Source organism: Cyprinus carpio, unplaced genomic scaffold, assembly GCF_018340385.1.
Source record: "Cyprinus carpio isolate SPL01 unplaced genomic scaffold, ASM1834038v1 S000006815, whole genome shotgun sequence".
Classification (NCBI taxonomy): domain Eukaryota; kingdom Metazoa; phylum Chordata; class Actinopteri; order Cypriniformes; family Cyprinidae; genus Cyprinus; species Cyprinus carpio.
The window spans coordinates 862,021-879,487 of record NW_024879399.1 but is presented as its reverse complement, the minus strand read 5'-3'; the positions used below and the strand labels follow the sequence as shown (position 1 = coordinate 879,487).

Genomic DNA, 17,467 nt, shown 5'->3' with positions numbered 1-17,467 from the left:
CTACTCAAAAACACAATTAGGCTGCATTTTGAAGTTTGCTAAAGTCACGCAAGGTCACTGCACTGACAACACTAAATGTTTACATCCTCCAAAAATAACTTACATAAATTTAAGACAGTTTTGTTTTAGTAATTTTTAGTAAAGTACTAAATACAATGGCTGGCCGTAGTGCTCAGCATTTTTCTGTTTTAGTCACAGAGTGTGGTAAATTAACTATGATTTTCTGTTTTGCTTATGAAGATGCTATGGTGACATTAAATCTGGTAAATAATTAAACAAAGGTCACTTCCACGTAAAAGATAGGTTTTGACACTGGTGACGGGACTCAATAATATAGTGTTTTTGGTCTGGAGGAAGTGAAAGTCAAGCTGGGAAGTTCTGCCTGGTCAAGCGACATTGTCGTGGAGTTAGTTAGACTGACAGATAAACCAACTTCATGTTATGACCTGGGCCTTTTTTAATTAATAAAATAATTGTTTATATTATAGGCTATTTATTTAAAATATCTTAATGCTTCGTTTAAAGCTTTCCAGAGCTCTAAAACGCAAAATAATTCTTAAAATATTATAATAGCCTAAGTGTAATAACTTGACCAGTTTCATCATGCATTAGCTCATCAACAGCCTCAATGTGTCTTTTTCAACTCGCACTTCTTGGAAAAGCATAGGGAAAAGGGAAATGGTCACATGTCACATGTGGGCGTGTCTGTGGGAAGAAATCCCCTCTCGCGACTGCCAAGCGTTAGTTAAAGATCTGCAGCTGACAGGACAGTGTCTTGTGTGTCTGTGAGGCGTTGACAGCTGGTTACAAGAATCCGTTTCTGCATATAGCTACTGTCATCATGAAAACAGTTGCCATTCTTTGTTTGCTGGTAAGTGATGTGCTTAACGCTTTTCGCGTGCATGTTAACTACGCACGGACATTCTTGGTCATTATTATTTAAATTGTAACAATGAATCCATTTATAGTTTTCATGTGCAGCATTTAGAACGTTCAGATTGTCGTTGTTATTGAAAGGATGGCTCGTGTGTTTAACTTTCACTTTCGATTTGAATGCGCATTGGTATCGGAGAAGCATTTAAAGCGTCTGTATCTAAGTGACATATGAAATATGTGCATTGTATGTTTGTAAGTAGTTATTTAATGTGTTCGTGTAAGGTTGCAGTCTTCTGTATTGAAAAACAGTCTGGGTGGGAAATTGGCATCTCGGGGACTTTCCGTAGTGCCACGTAGGTCGTTTCGGTTTCAGCTCCACCATGTTCAGTTTTGGGGACCGACGAACCTCATATCCATTAAAGAGCTCAAAAACATACTTAACATTGAAATATAGTGTTCATCGATATGTTGGCGTCACATGACCTGTGATGAATTTGATACACGCTCATGTTGTGTTCTGGTCAATTAGACCCATAGAGGATTCTTTTTTTTCACCAAAATACTAGTTAATGTTGTCGCAATGGACTAAAACTTACGGGCTTAACTCACACAGGGTATAACAACTTCCAAAAATGGATAACTTTTGTACTTTTTTGTTACAACTGATCCCAGCCAAAAATGACCAACCTACAAAAGAAAAGAAAACTGACTGAAAGTCTTCAAGTCTTCAGTCAATTGTTTTCAACTTGTTTTCTTTCAATTGCACATATTTTGTATTAACTTTTGTCATTTTTTGTTGTGGCAATAAGGCCTATGACCAATCAGTTGCAAACCTGTCCTAACTGACACAAAACAAGTTTACAAAAAAATTGAATCCAGGATTTACAAGCAATATCAGGGACACCAATTAGGTAAAGGATTTTCAGCACAGCACAGGAATGAATGAATATTCTTCATAATGTTCCTTGTGCATTTACCTTTGACAGGTCACATTGTTGTACCTTGTGTCATGTTGTGAGGAGGAAACACATTACCGGAAGCAAGATAAATGTTGCAAGAAGTGTGGACCAGGTAGGTGGACGGACGAAATGTAATTCAATGTGGCGTGACATTAAACTGGCATAATCTAGAGGAAGTATCAGCATGCAGTCTATTTCCCTTACGCAAGAGTAGTCTACTCAGTTACACAGTACCATCTTGTTTTAACTTACTTTAACTAGTTGATATCGTTTCACATGCTGGCTTGAAATAAACCCATCAATACTCTTACGTTTTGCTTAATCTTAGTCTTCTTTTAATATACGGGTCTAATCAGAGAGTGTGTCACAGGTAAGAGGATGCTGGTGGACGACAACTGCGAGGACCCGCGCTGTCAGGACTGCAAAGACGGAGAGTATCAGAGCGGCTACACAAACAAAACCAAATGTGAACGCCAGCCCAGCTGTGACCCCAGTGAGTGTCCACAGGTTAAAGTATTACTGCTGATATATTAGAGAGAAAAAAAAAAAGTCTAATGGAGATCACGTTTAATCTCTAAAATATATATTTGTTTAGATAAATGTATCTATGATTTTGGACAGTTACACATTTTAAGCAATCTCAGGTGATACTATAGCATACTATTAATATCACGTCATATTAATATTAACAATAAATTGTTAAAAATAATATTAATCACTAATATTAGTCAAGAATATTAATGATAAATTGATATGGTTTGGATGACAGTGTCTGCTAAATGCATAAGTGTTTTCTGAAGCTTACAACTTTTTCTTTTGTTTTTCTGTTTAATTCAGATTTACATTTTCAGCAACAAATGAATCCCAGTAAGACCAGTTTAAGCAAATGTGAGTGTAAACCTGGATACTACTGTACGCAATATGATGACTGCAACACTTGTAGGGAACACAAAGTTTGCAAGCCAGGACAGAGAGTCGTCACGAAAGGTTTGTGCTGTCTGAAGTAAGACTCAGTTTGAAGCTAATATTCATATACAAAAATGGTTTATGTTGACTCTGCCCTAAACTCTACCTTCTGAATAATAGTCACATCTCTTAGACTATCATTTTAGATATATATTTAAAATAAAGCTTTTTTTTCACAGGTTCACCGGTTAGTGATACTGTGTGTGAGGCATGTAAAAACGGAACATTCTCCACCCAAGAGTCAGCTGACACTTGCAAGGAATGGGCAATGTATGAAAAAGCTTTTTTCTCCTTTTTATTTTTTTTTGGTGCCAGTGCTGATGTCTTTTTTTGTACTAAAAGAAGGAAAAAGGGCCTTTTGTTTCTAGTGTAATTTTGAGTTTAATCTACACAGTAGCATGCAAGTGTTGCATTAAATTTTTATTTCTACCTGATCTAACCCTTTAAATGACTTACGTTGGTGTAACCTAATGAAGTCAGGTTAACGGAGTCATTAAAAAAAAAAAAAAAAAAGAATTAAATAATCTGATGGAACTGTACCAAACAAAACACATAATACAGTTTAAAAAGTTTAGAGTGAGGATGATTTTTTTTTAAAGAAATTATTCTTTTTTTTTTTCAGTAAGGATGCATTAAATTGATCTATTGTGATAGTAAAGACATAATATTACAAAAGTTAGATTTTAAATAAATGCTGTTTTGAATTTTCTATTTATTAAAGAATCCTGAAAAAAAAATGTATCACAGTTTCCAAATATTAAGCAGCAAAAACTGACTTCAACATTCATAGCTATTGGAAATTTTTATTAATTAAGGTTTAAATCAGCGTATTTATGAGGGATAAGGTATGTGACACTGAAGACTGGAGTAATGATGCTAAAATTTCCTGCATCACAGGAACAAATGACATTTAAAATATATTTAAATAAAAATAGCTATTTTGAATTCCAGTATAACTGTATTTTTGATCAAACAAATGCAGCCTTAATGAGCAAAAGAGACTTCTTTCAAAAACATTAGAAGATTTAACAAACTTTTTGAACAGTAGTGTATGTTTTTGTTTATTATTTATTATATATATTCATTTGGTGATTACATTTATGGTTTATGTCAGAATAGTTTTGTTTGTTTGGGAGTTTGACCAGCATGCAAAATAAGTAGTTAATGAATAGTTGTTTTATTTACTGTCTTTTTAAATTAGTTTTTTTTTTTCTTCCGTGTCTAGATGTGAATATGGATATGATAAAAACGCTCCTGGCAGTTTAACTTCAGACCGAATCTGTGGTGAGTACACTGTAAAATGTGATCTCGTGTTTAGTGACTGTGTAATTGTCAGTAAAACTGATACTTTTGTTCATATGTTAGTTCCTAAAAGAGTGCATGTGGGCGTTGAAAGTACAGTAGTGAAACTTGAGTGATGTGTGGGTGGAGTCCAGTTCCTGATCACTTCACAGAATCAGAAAATCATGCTTATTTAAAAAAAAAAACTGTGACGTGTTTGCATGGTTGAAATACACACTAAAATGTTTTACAGAGCTGTCAGTAGCAATGTTCTGATCACCAGTACTATTAAAAGATTGTCATCTGAGCTTGTTGTGTGTTTTGTTTGTCACATTTCAGTGGAAGGTAGACCCACTCAAAGAGGTGTAATTGTGGTGGGAGTTGTAGTTCTTCTGCTCATCTTAATAGCTGGAGTTGCTGCAATATTATACATGACAAAAAGTATGTACTGCAACCTACAAATTATTTACTGCATTTATCTACAATACAATTCCTAAAGGAATACTTCACCCAAAAATGAAAATTCTGTCATCATTTACTTACCCCATACTCTGTGGATTTCTTATATTTGCTGAACACAAAAGTGGATATTTTGAAGAATGTGGGTAACCAAACAGTTTCTGGTCCCCATTGACTTCCATAGTATCTTTTTCCATACTATGGAAGTCATTGGGGACCAACAACTGTATGGTCACCAACATTTCAGGGTGAGGAAATAATGACAGAATTTTCATTTTTGAGTGAACTATCCTTGATCAAGTGCTCTTATCACATTATAGCTTTGATAAATCAAAAGAGTTTACCAGTAATTGCTCTCTTTATTTCCTCTAGGACATAAATGCTGGAAAAAGATAAAGGTCTGTTTACTATTAATATATACTGTATGTAACAATTCAAAGACATACACTGTCTTTCTGAGATTAATCGCATGGAATAGTCATTCTTGTGTGTGGAGATTAATAATAATGATTGATTTGTTTTTAGCTCCCTGAACAGGCCCCAAAGATAGCAGGCTTAAATATAAGATTACATCAAGATGCAGATGTTGAGAGAGCAATCCAACAGCCTGAGGAGGTCGATGAAATAAACGGACCTGTGAGCCCCACGCCAAGTAACGTGACTGAAAATGGAAATGTTGTTGAACAAGAGTGGGGGAAAGAACCTGTCTATCCAAGTGCTGAATCAAATTCAAATTCATATTCACATTTTTAGAGCAAAGCCTTCTACAAAGTACAGGCAGCTGTCCTTTCATCATGTTACAACCATCAACATACAGAGCATTAAATTATAAAGCAATGCTTTACTCTAAATGTTCCAAAACCAGCATGTATCTTACACAATCATGACTGAAACAGAAGCACCTTAACATGAGCTTTGTGTTTTCAAACATATAAATAGAAAATACTTAGCTGCTGCTGAAAGCCTTTGCCGTTGTATTGTAACTTAACATCCTATGATTGCTACGAAATGCACTCGACACTAGTGCTGAATAGAAGAGCAAGGGAGAAAAGAAGTGAAACACTTCAAAGGAGATTTCAGCTGTAGATTGATAAGAAAAAGACTCACAGTAACACCAATGTGATGCCAAAAGACTGCACAAAACACACATGAATCCCAATGCTTGGTACTTTATATTTAGGATTGCACACTTTGAAGGTTATTCAGCTAACGTTTTCCTAAATGCTTGTATAACTTAAAAATTTAAGTTCTGAACATTCATAGAATTTTCTTAGAACATAAAAGTGTCAGTTGGGATTGAAAATAATGTGGTGCAGAAGTGTTAGATCACAAAATCATGTATATATTTTTCTAATGTTTTATAATTGTTAAATGTTGTGCAATGTCTGTTGCTTTGTATTTTGTGTAAATATTTCCTTTGTACATTACCATTTTTATTACTTTTATTGTAAATGTTGTGTTGTCCTATGAAATAGTTTGTGATTCAATGTACATATTAAATCATTTTTGATTCTCCATGAATAAATACACGTTGGCCACCCTAAGATATTCATTTGCTACTTATGAGGTGTGAAATGTCCACAGAAAAACTATTGACAAGTTTTAGATGAATCGCTCATGCATTGTGGGATACTCTGAATGTCCACAAGAGGTTGCCATTTCCATATTTGAGGTATTTTGGCATCCAATTTTACTTTTCTTTCACATTAAAATCACAACATGATTTTTATTTCTTAAAACAAGTCCCTTAATTTTTTTTTTTTTTTTTTGAAAATGTAAAGTTTTGTCGTAGTGATGTTTAGATTTTTGACTCATAAAACTCATATTTTTATATATATCTAAACAAACAAATCCAAAAGTAGCTTGTTGAACTATAAATAAGGCTGTAGTATCCAAAACATTTGACCATATGCTCGGATCGGGAAGCCCATTGATGGCTGATTTAGGCATTGTATCTCACGCCATTATTCAACGCCTCAATCCTTATCTCAATATCACAGCCTTTTGCCTGTCATGTTTAGACTAGGATTACACATCATTTGGGCCACTGAAAGGGGGGCATGGAGGAGATTGTTGTGCCCAGTGTGTGGGGGGTGGGAGGTGCTCCTTTTTTTTTTGTACCCAGGGGTTTTCTCATTATCCTTGGATTAACAGGCCACAGGCCTTCGAATTTACATGGAGGCCAAAGTGATTGGCAAGGAAGAGTTTCCTTTTATCATTCCCTCTGCAGAGGGGAGGCCACAAAAACAGAATATTGTCCCAAGGCCTAATCCCATTGCTGTGTTTTTTTGTCAGAGAGATTTATAAAAGAAACCAACGGATGCAAGATTTTTGATGCCCCATTCCTTGATGGATCAGTTTATTTGACACTTAATTTCTTTTTTTTCTTTTAATTCCATTCCTTCACTAGTAGCAGTTAAAAGTTATATGGTTGGTGAAAAAAGCACAGGATATTTTTATTGCCAATACCATGTTTGTTGTGTTATAATAAATTGCTAAATTTATTTATATTATTTTGGACTTTTTTATTTTTATTGCTTAAGTATTTTTATTCTATATTTAATTGTGAATACCATCTTCATTCATTTTATTATTATTATTATTGTTACTATTACTACTTTTCGACTTTTATTAATTTATTTTAGCATATTTATTTATTTAAACATTTTGACTTTTTATTCTATACTGTATTATAATATTATTTTAATAAAATCAAATCATTCTATTTCAAGATGTCTTTGCTTTCAGTTTTAACTTTTTGCACTTGACTTTTTTGTGTCAGTATACCATTTATTTTGTCACAAGTCACTTTGTTCATGTTTGATCCCATAACACCAACATTTAAGTACTAAATGAGGGTAAAGGTAGAAGCCTCTGGCATTTTTCGTCTGTTAAATCGTGACTAAGCAGAATAATCTTAATTATCACCCTTTAAGACGGAACAATTCATGTCCTTAATCCGCGCTGCTTTGAATTGTTTTAACAGATCACAGCCAGATATGCAAATCCCTTAATAACAGTGTCCTCACTGATAACATGAAGCCTAAATCTAGCCTTGAAGTGAAACGCTTTGAACGCGTCTTGATCTGCCTCCAAAATCTGAGAACTCCTCTTGAAAGACGTCAATTGTCATATATAAAGTTCTATTGTGAACACGTACTTTAAAAGGTTTTAAGGTGATGACACACAGGGCAACTTTTTTGAGCAATGTTGGGCAACAGATTTCTATCTGGAGACTTTAGATCGGTCGTGGGCCCTGTGTCTCACCTGGGTGCCCGATGACGGAAACATTGCTGGTGCATCATCGTGCGTGCATCGACACTTTTGAGAGTGCGATCATGGATAAAGTTGTGACTATAAAACAGATAGCGCTCTGATTGGATGAGACGCGTTCGAACGCATTGTTAAACGGCTAATATAGTGTTTGGCAGCCAGCAAACAGTTAAGCTATATGCGCGTTTTTTTTTTTTAAATCCAATTATTGTCGAATATGATTAATTATTAAACATTGTGCATTTTATAACTTTTATTAGTTTTGTGCCAGTTTTGATTGAATGAGCCGTGTTTGAAGCCAGTAGGCCTACAGTTTCCATCATGCTGATGCTTTGCTTGTGTAAAAAGCATAAGAATCTTCTTATTAATTTTTATTTCGATTATTAAATTTAATAAGGTTGCTATTTGTTAAACAATGGTCCGTTTAATTATGTTGCTTCTGTGCCTATCTTTTACATTTTTCTTATTGCGGCTACGAACACTTACGCGAGTTAAATTCACTGAAATGGGAAGATTTCGTGACATTTCTTTAATTAATGGGTCTTTAGGACTTTAAGAAACTACTGCATTACAACTGGACATCGAAGTAGGCTACTCTAACTAAATGCAAAACAATGCAACTCTTTTTAAATTATTTCAGTGCAATACGCATTTAAATAATTTCAACAGATTTCCTGCCATTGACCATGACCAAAACCTTTAAATTTTTCAACGTTTTATTTTAGCAAAAATAAGTCAGCAGGTAAATGCATTTATAATTTAAACAAAATAACTGTACAATATTTACACAATCCTTTGGTTTTTAAACCAGGCATTGGATTAAATCTTGTATGCAAACTTCCACAACAAAACGTTCCCAATGGTTTTCAAAGTGCAAAATTCAGTCTATAATGTCTTGAATTAAGGGTTTCATTGACTTTGTTTGAGCAGGTCATGTGTGGAGAGGTTCACGGGCGAGTAGGAGTCCCTTGAAGGCCATCCAGCCCACCACTTCCCAAAGTCTGGCCTGTGGAGATGTTTCAGATCGCTGGGTTTCTTGACGATATCTGAAGTCGCGGTTTCCGCGAGAGACCAGATTTTAGGTTTCTGGACCTCGACGTTTTGTTTACACACCTCTTTTTTGCTCTCACACGACGTGTCAGACTTGTCACTTTCCTTTTGCTGATCCATTCCTTCCGCTAAACGGTCCTCGACCGACTTTGACCCCGCGACAACCTCCTCCTCCTCCTCATCAACCGTTTGAGGATCGATTTCATCTTCATCCTCCGTGCCTTTCCTCAAAGACCCCTCCTCTTCGCTCTCACCCTCCTCTTCCTCATCCTCCTCCTCCTCGTCGGACTTTCCTTTGGAGGCCCAGCTGACCCGGTTCTCCTTCTTCAGGCGGCGCCGGGCGTTGGCGAACCACGTCGACACCTGCGTGAGGCTCATTTTGGTGACGATGGCGAGCATGATCTTCTCACCTTTGGTGGGATATGGGTTTTTCAGGTGTTCGCTGAGCCAGGCCTTCAAAGCGCTGGTGCTCTCTCTGGTGGCCACTTTGGTGACCCTACTCGGGTCATCAGCTGGCATGGGACGATATGGAGTGTAATAGGGTCCCCCACGTCCGAGGAGAACTTGGTGACACGGAGATGCAGCCTTGAGGTCATAGGAATTACTCTGAAAGCAAGCAAGAGTCGGTTTTAGAAAATGAACAATATGCATGTTGCAATACAATAATAAAGTTTTTATTTTATTTTTTTCAGTTTGTGATGTTTTATTTCTATATTCATTACACCATTTGTAATGCAAAATAAAATCTAAACATTTTATTTCCGATGGACTTGCATTGAACTGTAATACATTTTTACTTACAATGTTTGCTATGCGTCCCGGATGAGGATAAGGGATGAAACTGTATCCCGGTATTCCTGAGAAAGGTAAGGGAACCCCAGTCATCCCCACAAGATGAGGGGGTGGCTGTTGCCTTCCTGGCGGGCAGCCCAATAATTGATATCCAGCGGGCATGTTGAAGTTCCTGTCCATAAAGAAGTTTCCAAACCCCGTTGGTGAAGCAGGCATCCTTACTCCCTGAGCTCTGGTGTTTGAATGACACTCCCTCGAGTTCACGGGCGACCTTTATAGGCGGAGCCGCACCAGTGGGCGGTGCCATGGTGGTTGATTGACAGCTGTGATCCAAAGGCTTGCACTGGGGCTAAATCCTTTCAAACGAGAATTTCGGTTGTTCCTTTCAATGGCCTTTAAAAGTCTTTAAACTCATACTGCTTATCTCACGTTTATCCGCACTGAAGAGTGGAAAAAGTAGGGCTCCATTTGAAATTCGTTTTTTTTTTTTCTTTGAAGATTCCTAAATGGAATTGGTGTTTGATTGTACATCGATCTGAAATATATAGCCTAATTATGACAACAATGAAAAAAAAGTATTAAAATCCGTTTGTTTTAATTTTTATTTTTAGAATTAGAATTTGTATTTATTTTTTTTAGTTTTTTTTTTTTTTTAGTGTAAAACAATAAATTATTTTATTATAGCATGTACATTATCTTATTTACATTTTAAAAATTAGTATTAAAATGACATTTTATTTTACATTTTATATATTTTAGTTTTGTCTTATGTTTTATTTAATCTTGCTTGCATGCAATGCAACAAGGTCAGCTGAGAGAATCGATTGAAAGCCATCGGAACACCTTCAAATATCGCACATTAGCGTCTCAGAATAAACTTTTTGCTGAGACCATTTAATCTTTTTTGTCTGAGCAAACCGATACAAGACACGACAAGACAAGCAATTATCAGAATTTGATTAGCAACACGGTGCAATGTGCGTCTGAGGGGTTTGAAAAAGTAAGAACATGTGGAAAGTTAAGTTGCTTTGATTTGACATTACATTTAGTGTTAAACAAACTTGCGTTGCACGTTTGATTCGTCGGTATAAAAGTAGATTAGCTTTCATTAATAGCATTAACATTTAGCAAGATTAATGTATAATGTATTTTCATTTCTTAAGGAATTTTCGTTGAGAATTTGATGTCGTCTTTTGATTATTTTTACACAGATATAAAAATAATCTCGTTATAGGCTACACGCCGTTTTTTTTTTTTTTTTTTTTTTTTTTTTTTTTTTTTTTTTTTATTAACTAGTCAAAAAAAAAACATTTATGTAAATAATTTCCGCGGTTGCAATTTTTTTTCTTTCGGTTCCAAGCGACCCTGGACTATGAATTATTTGGCTTTATTGTGACCGAACATCAAACCTCTTTTAAACGGAGATTACTTTGTTTTTGGCCACAACAAACCAGTACAATTGGCGTAATTAAATAGGTTTAAGCGAAACAGGTGTCGACTAATGTATATGGTAATTGCAGCATAACAGATGTTAATGCAGGGAGATACTCAGATAAGATTAGAATTCCTAAACATACATACCAATGCCCTGGAAAGAAAAGCACAGCAAACAACCCGATAGCAGGGGGTGCATGCTCTCTGACATTGGAAATACAAGTTTTGAATCTGTTATCTAGTAAACAATGCTGGCATGCATTGTTTCCTAAAACTTTGATAGCGTCTCACAGAATTAAGTTTAGTGGCATTTCATGCATTATTTCAGTATATCTGATGAAACGAAGTGTTACCATGATCTTTTCCAAAGGTTCATCCCCTTTTATTTGGAAATGTTTAATAAGATTTTGTATGGTGAGGTTGTGAAGGTGTGAGACATCTGAAGGGCTGACAGATGGATGGATAAGTTTGGAAGCAGGGTGGGGTTCAGATCCCCTCGGGCCAAGAGCAAATTTACTCAGCTAGCACAATGGTCAAAACGAAGCGCAAAGAGCAAAGCTTATGCTGCATCTCTGGAGATAAGCAGCTCAGGGCTGTGATTATTGTGTTTCTCACACACTCAGCTTTCTCCTCTCTTTCCTCTCTTCTCACACACAATACAGGTGTACTCATGTTCTGACAGGTCCAGTTAAGACTGTTTGCTCATGGGATGTCAGTCATTTGCCGAGAGGAGAACAGTGTGAGATAGTAGACTGACATACTTCAGATAAGAGATGAGTTTTTCCAGTCCTTTACCACAGAGAAAGCAAAGAAATCAAGATCTGCATGAGCAGAGATTTCTCCTGAGAGCTGCATTCAATTTTGTTTCACTCTACTGGAACTATTCGTGTCAAAATCCTAATGGTTTGTGTTGTGGTTAACCAAACAGATCAACCAGATTAATCAATACAAATCAACAACTGCAGGATCAGAGGAAAAGGTCCCAGTACTCACCAGCTTAGTGCTACCTCTACACATCAAGGTCAACTGAAATCCTCAATAACATCATATAAAATATGTAGGTGTACTGAAATATATAGAGACATAGAAATGCACCACAAATATAAAAAATATATACAAAAAAATATGCACAAAGTGGTTTAAATAAAATAAAATAAAAAACAAACAAAAAACAAAGAAACCATACAAAATGCATGGAAAATTAAAAAAAAAAAAATAAACTCAGAAACAAATAAGCACAAAACTTGGTTTTTACTATGACATACTGAAAAATGACTTTTAAAAATACAAATATATGGTAAATAAAAAACTCAAATAAATAAATTTGGCTTTTAGACAATCTAAAAAATAGCAGTTAAAATAAAAAATAAATAACTAAATAAAATAAAAAAATCACATCTATATACTGTAAATATACCATTTTAATTTATTTAAAAATATTTAAGAAACAAATATATATAGATATATATATATATATATATATATATATATATATATATATATATATTATATATATATATATATATATATAATTTTTTTTTTTTTAATTTTGCTGTATTGTTATACTGTACACCGTAATGTAAAATAAGAAATCTATAATTAATCAACTTCTCCAAGCTTGAATAAACAAACCATAAAAATAAATCATAGTTTCTACTGGTGTATAAATATACATGTTAAACATGTCAAGACAAAACAAGACTGGTCTGTCTAGGTACTCCAACACTGAAAAATTAAACTATCTGCATTTTACCCAAATGGAATTCTTTGCAAATGGGAGGATCATCCATTGAGCGCAGTATGTGTGTCCTAATGAGTTGATAATGCCAATGGGCAGAGGTGTGACTTCATTTAGCACTCATCACACACCGCTGAGCAGACAAAAGGCTTGAACATGTCATTAGAATGGCTAAGTCAGGTGTCAATAAGATCTGTTAACAAAAGCATGAAGGGAATCCACAGTGTTTCACACCTGCTACATGTTAGTTTTTCTTTCTGGAAGTAGTTCCTTTTTAAAGCCGTTTTGAGGTGTGAAGAGATACATGCTTAAAAATCTGACCTGGTAAAATAAAATTAAACATTGCGTATCAAATTTGTTAGTGTCAAATCAATTTTATTATTATTATTATTATTTGACTAAACTAGCACAATATAGAGAAATTTAGTCAGGTAAAATATATAAACATGTAAATGATTAAATAAAAATAATTTAATCAATCTGCTACTTTGAGGGGTTTTTTTTTCCCACCTAGTCTGACCTTATAAAAAAGACTTTAATTGGTTTTGATTGTGTTATAACAGACATACTAATATTGATTTGAATAAAACAAGGTGATGTGTAAATTGAATGTTAACACTACAAGCACATATATTAAGGTTGACAGTGTGTGTTTGTTTTACAGCATAGAGAAATTAATATAAACATCCATATATGGTCTAAATTGCTAAATCCCCTTTTAAAAATAAGTTTATTTTTATATGGGCCATTTCATCACAAGACAGGTTTATTTTAAGTGGTGTGACCTCATAATAGTGTTGGCCTAAAACAATGCTGTTGTGTTTTTTTTGTGTTCAAAACCCTAATTTTGAGAGCTAATGAGCTATGCCAAGTCCACAGACCCAAACAGAGGGAAGTAAGCTGAACGTTAATGTTATCAGTCTTTCCCACCTCCCCTCTATCAATCACTCCCTCCACTATCCATCTATCTTTTGTCATTTGTGTTATCAGCCCCGCTCTATCACTCCTCTTTACAGAGAAGTGACATTGCAAGTACTCACCAATGGGAGGATGCCTTTGTTAGGGGTCTAGACTGGTCCCGCCCACTCCTCTTTCTCTTTCGGGGTGTGATTTGATTGACAGCCCCCGCATGGGGTGAGTGACAGGTGGTGTTCGTTAGCCAGGCGGCATGGTGGTTGGAGTTTGTGCTGTAGATTGGGGCCCATCCACATGAGAACCCTTATCTGCACCTTATGACAATACAATGCAGTGCGTCCATACAGCATCCAGAATCCTACTACATGTTTTGCTGCTGGAATGAAAGGCTGGGATGCTGCAAAAAAAAAAAAAAAAAAAGACAGACAGACAGACAGACAGATAGAAACAGACAGATATGCATTAGACAGACAGATAGATATGCATTAGACAAGACAGACAGATAATGCATTAGACAGACAGATAGACAGAAAAAAAGACAGAAAGACAGATAGATAGACAGACAGACAGACAGATAGATAGATAGATATGCATTAGAAAGACAGACAGATAGATAAATATGCATTAGACAGACAGACACAGATAATGCATTAGACAGATAGATATAGATAAGACAGACATACATACAGAGATAATGCATAAGACAGACAGACAGACATAGATATGCATTAGACAGACAGAGAGACAGATAGATATGCATTAGACAGACAGACAGAGATATGCATTAGACAGACAGACAGACAGATATGCATTAGACAGACAGACAGACAGACAGACAGACAGACAGACAGACAGATAGATAGATAGATAGATAGATAGATAGATAGATAGATAGATAGATAGATAATGCATTAGACAGAGAAACAGACAGACAGATAGATAGATAATGCATAAGACAGAAAAACAGACAGACAGACATAGATATGCATTAGACAGACAGAGAGATAGATAGATATGCATTAGATAGACAGACAGACAGACAGGCAGATAATGCATTAGACAGACAGACAGATAGATAGATATGCATTAGACAGACAGACAGACAGACAGATAGATAGATGATGCATTAGATAGACAGACAGATAGATATGCATTAGATAGACAGACAGACAGATATGCATTAGACAGACAGACAGACAGACAGACAGACAGATATGCATTAGACAGACAGACAGACAGATAGATAGATATGCATTAGACAGACAGACAGACAGACAGACAGACAGACAGACAGACAGACAGACAGAGACAGACAGACAGACAGACAGATAGATAGATAGATAGATAGATAGATAGATAGATAGATAGATAGATAGATAGATAGATAGATAGATAGATAGATAGATGATGCATTAGATGGACAGACAGACAGACAGATAATGCATTAGATAGACAGACATATATGCATTAGACAGACAGGTAGATATGCATTAGACAGACAGACAGATAGATATGCATTAGACAGACAAGGTAGATATGCATTAGACAGATAGACAGATAGATATGCATTAGACAGACAGATATGCATTAGACAGACAGACAGATATGCATTAGACAGACAGACAGACAGATATGCATTAGACAGACAGGTAGATATGCATTAGACAGATAGACAGATAGATATGCATTAGACAGATAGATAATACATTAGATAGACAGACAGATAGATATGCATTAGACAGATAGACAGAAATGCATTAGACAGATAGATATGTAGATAATGGATTAGACAGACAGACAGATAGATATGCATTAGACAGACAGAAAGACAGATAGATAATGCATTAGACAAACAGACAGACAGACAGTCAGACAATGCATTAGACAGACAGACATACAGACAGATATGCTTTAGACAGACAGACAGGTATGCATTAGACAAATAGATAATGCATTAGATAGACAGACAGATATGCATTAGACAAACAGATAATGCATTAGACAGACACATACAGACAGATATGCATTAGACAAATAGATAATGCATTAGATAGACAGATAGATATGCATTAGACAAATAGATAATGCATTAGATAGACAGATAGATATGCATTAAACAGACAGACAGACATATGTGCATTAGACAGACAGACAGAAAAAGACATTATTGATCATTTGTGATCAGAAACTTTAAGGCACACAAGACAGACTTGCATGAAGCGCTTAAAAAATGCACTCCTTTTGCGGCTGTTTTCTCCTCACAATCAATACCTGGTGTGCTTGTAAGGCATCTTTGACATGACATCTACATTTTGGGTCATTTGTAAAACAAAGACTACAAGGAAGCTGGAGGCCTTGAGTCGCTGGTTTCAGTTCCCCCTCCCAGGCACAATGGTGGCCTGTAACCGCAGGGGGAGCGGCCCTCAGATGGAAATGAGCAACCAAACCAACAATGTAGTGCCTAATCTCTTCAGAGAGCCGGGAATCAGTTACACAGCAGTAGAGGCCTCTCCGTGCTTTTCAGCGGCCTCCCCCCCACAAACGCAGACACGCACACAGCCTCCAACCCCCCTCCTGTTTAGCCACAGGCTCTCCTTACACATGGACCAGATACAAGGTATCCCCCTGCGACAGAAGGGGCAAGAATAAGTGGGGCGTGGGGTGGGGCAGAGCCCTCAAAGCACGGGATTAGAGCTAATGTGCCCTCCCTGGGTTCTAATCTCTTCAGAGAAGCAGCATGTTTGAGGACTGCAGGGCAGTCAGATAAGTATCTATTACAGCAAGGCCCTCTTATCCTTCAAACACCCCCATGCCCTTCAGAAATGAGGCACAAAACCTTTTGCCTGTCTTCTCCTGTGATACCCAAAACCCGAAAGCAAGTGCTGGCCTTTTGCAACTAAACTGGAATTAAGGTCTCAGGACCTTACAGAGGGTCGCTAGGGCCCATATTTGCTCCATCTGGGGAACTCATAGACGAGCGGCAATGGGCATCAAAGAAGGAGAGGAGAAAAGAACTGCGGAGCTTCGCTGGGAAGGTGCGAGCCAGGGGACAGTGACTGAGGTGGAAGATCTGATAGGGTGTGATCTTGTTAGGGTGATCCAGAAGAGTGATGAAAGAGCCGCACGCTAGATTAGCGCAAGTGCCCTGGGGAAAGGTGAAATATTGGAGACAAAAAACTTGATCTTACCAGAAAAAACACTCATTACACACAGTACAGTTTATTAGATTTTTTTTATATAAGGGAACATAAATTATATTATGAAAATAAACACTCAGGTAACAGGAAAGACCCTCAGACCTCCAGTATAAGACACAAACTAGAAGATTTACTTGACACCATTCTTTGGAATGCAACAGACATTTATTTTATAATAAAAATGGGCTTAAAACATACAAAGACACTAATGGCAGGAAAGAATAGCATTTAAAAATGCAAAGCATTTAAATTCCATAAAATTATATTTGAATACTTAAGAATAATATATGCTGAAAAAAATGTTTATAATACATTTATTCTTTTTATATCGTTCATTTATATGCTATGTCTCTATCTATCCTAGCAAAAAGTTAAATATTTTTATATTTAATATATTACATATACAAAATAATATATAATATACTATATATAGTTACATATGTGTATGTGTGTGTATTATTAAATAAGGGTATATAAAATATTATAAAACTAGTAAATAAGGTATTTTTTTATTTTGTCTTTAAGGA

At 35.9% G+C, this 17,467-nt stretch overlaps 2 protein-coding genes across 2 annotated transcripts; one reads left to right on the top strand and one right to left on the bottom strand.

Annotated features, from left to right (window-relative positions):
* The first annotated feature begins 713 nt into the window (after positions 1-713).
* LOC109101015 (tumor necrosis factor receptor superfamily member 5-like) lies at positions 714-6,085 on the top strand. The gene is made up of 9 exons (XM_019114430.2): positions 714-871; positions 1,863-1,947; positions 2,206-2,328; positions 2,673-2,822; positions 2,981-3,071; positions 4,027-4,085; positions 4,422-4,523; positions 4,914-4,939; positions 5,067-6,085. The coding sequence occupies exons 1-9, from the start codon at positions 842-844 to the stop codon at positions 5,292-5,294; spliced, it is 894 nt and encodes a 297-aa protein (XP_018969975.1). The 5' UTR covers positions 714-841; the 3' UTR covers positions 5,295-6,085.
* Positions 6,086-8,496: 2,411 nt separating this feature from the next.
* Positions 8,497-9,937, bottom strand: LOC122144996 (iroquois-class homeodomain protein IRX-1-like). The gene is made up of 2 exons (XM_042756226.1): positions 9,666-9,937; positions 8,497-9,470 (listed from the first exon to the last, which is right to left on the bottom strand). The coding sequence occupies exons 1-2, from the start codon at positions 9,870-9,872 to the stop codon at positions 8,724-8,726; spliced, it is 954 nt and encodes a 317-aa protein (XP_042612160.1). The 5' UTR covers positions 9,873-9,937; the 3' UTR covers positions 8,497-8,723.
* Positions 9,938-17,467: the final 7,530 nt, after the last annotated feature.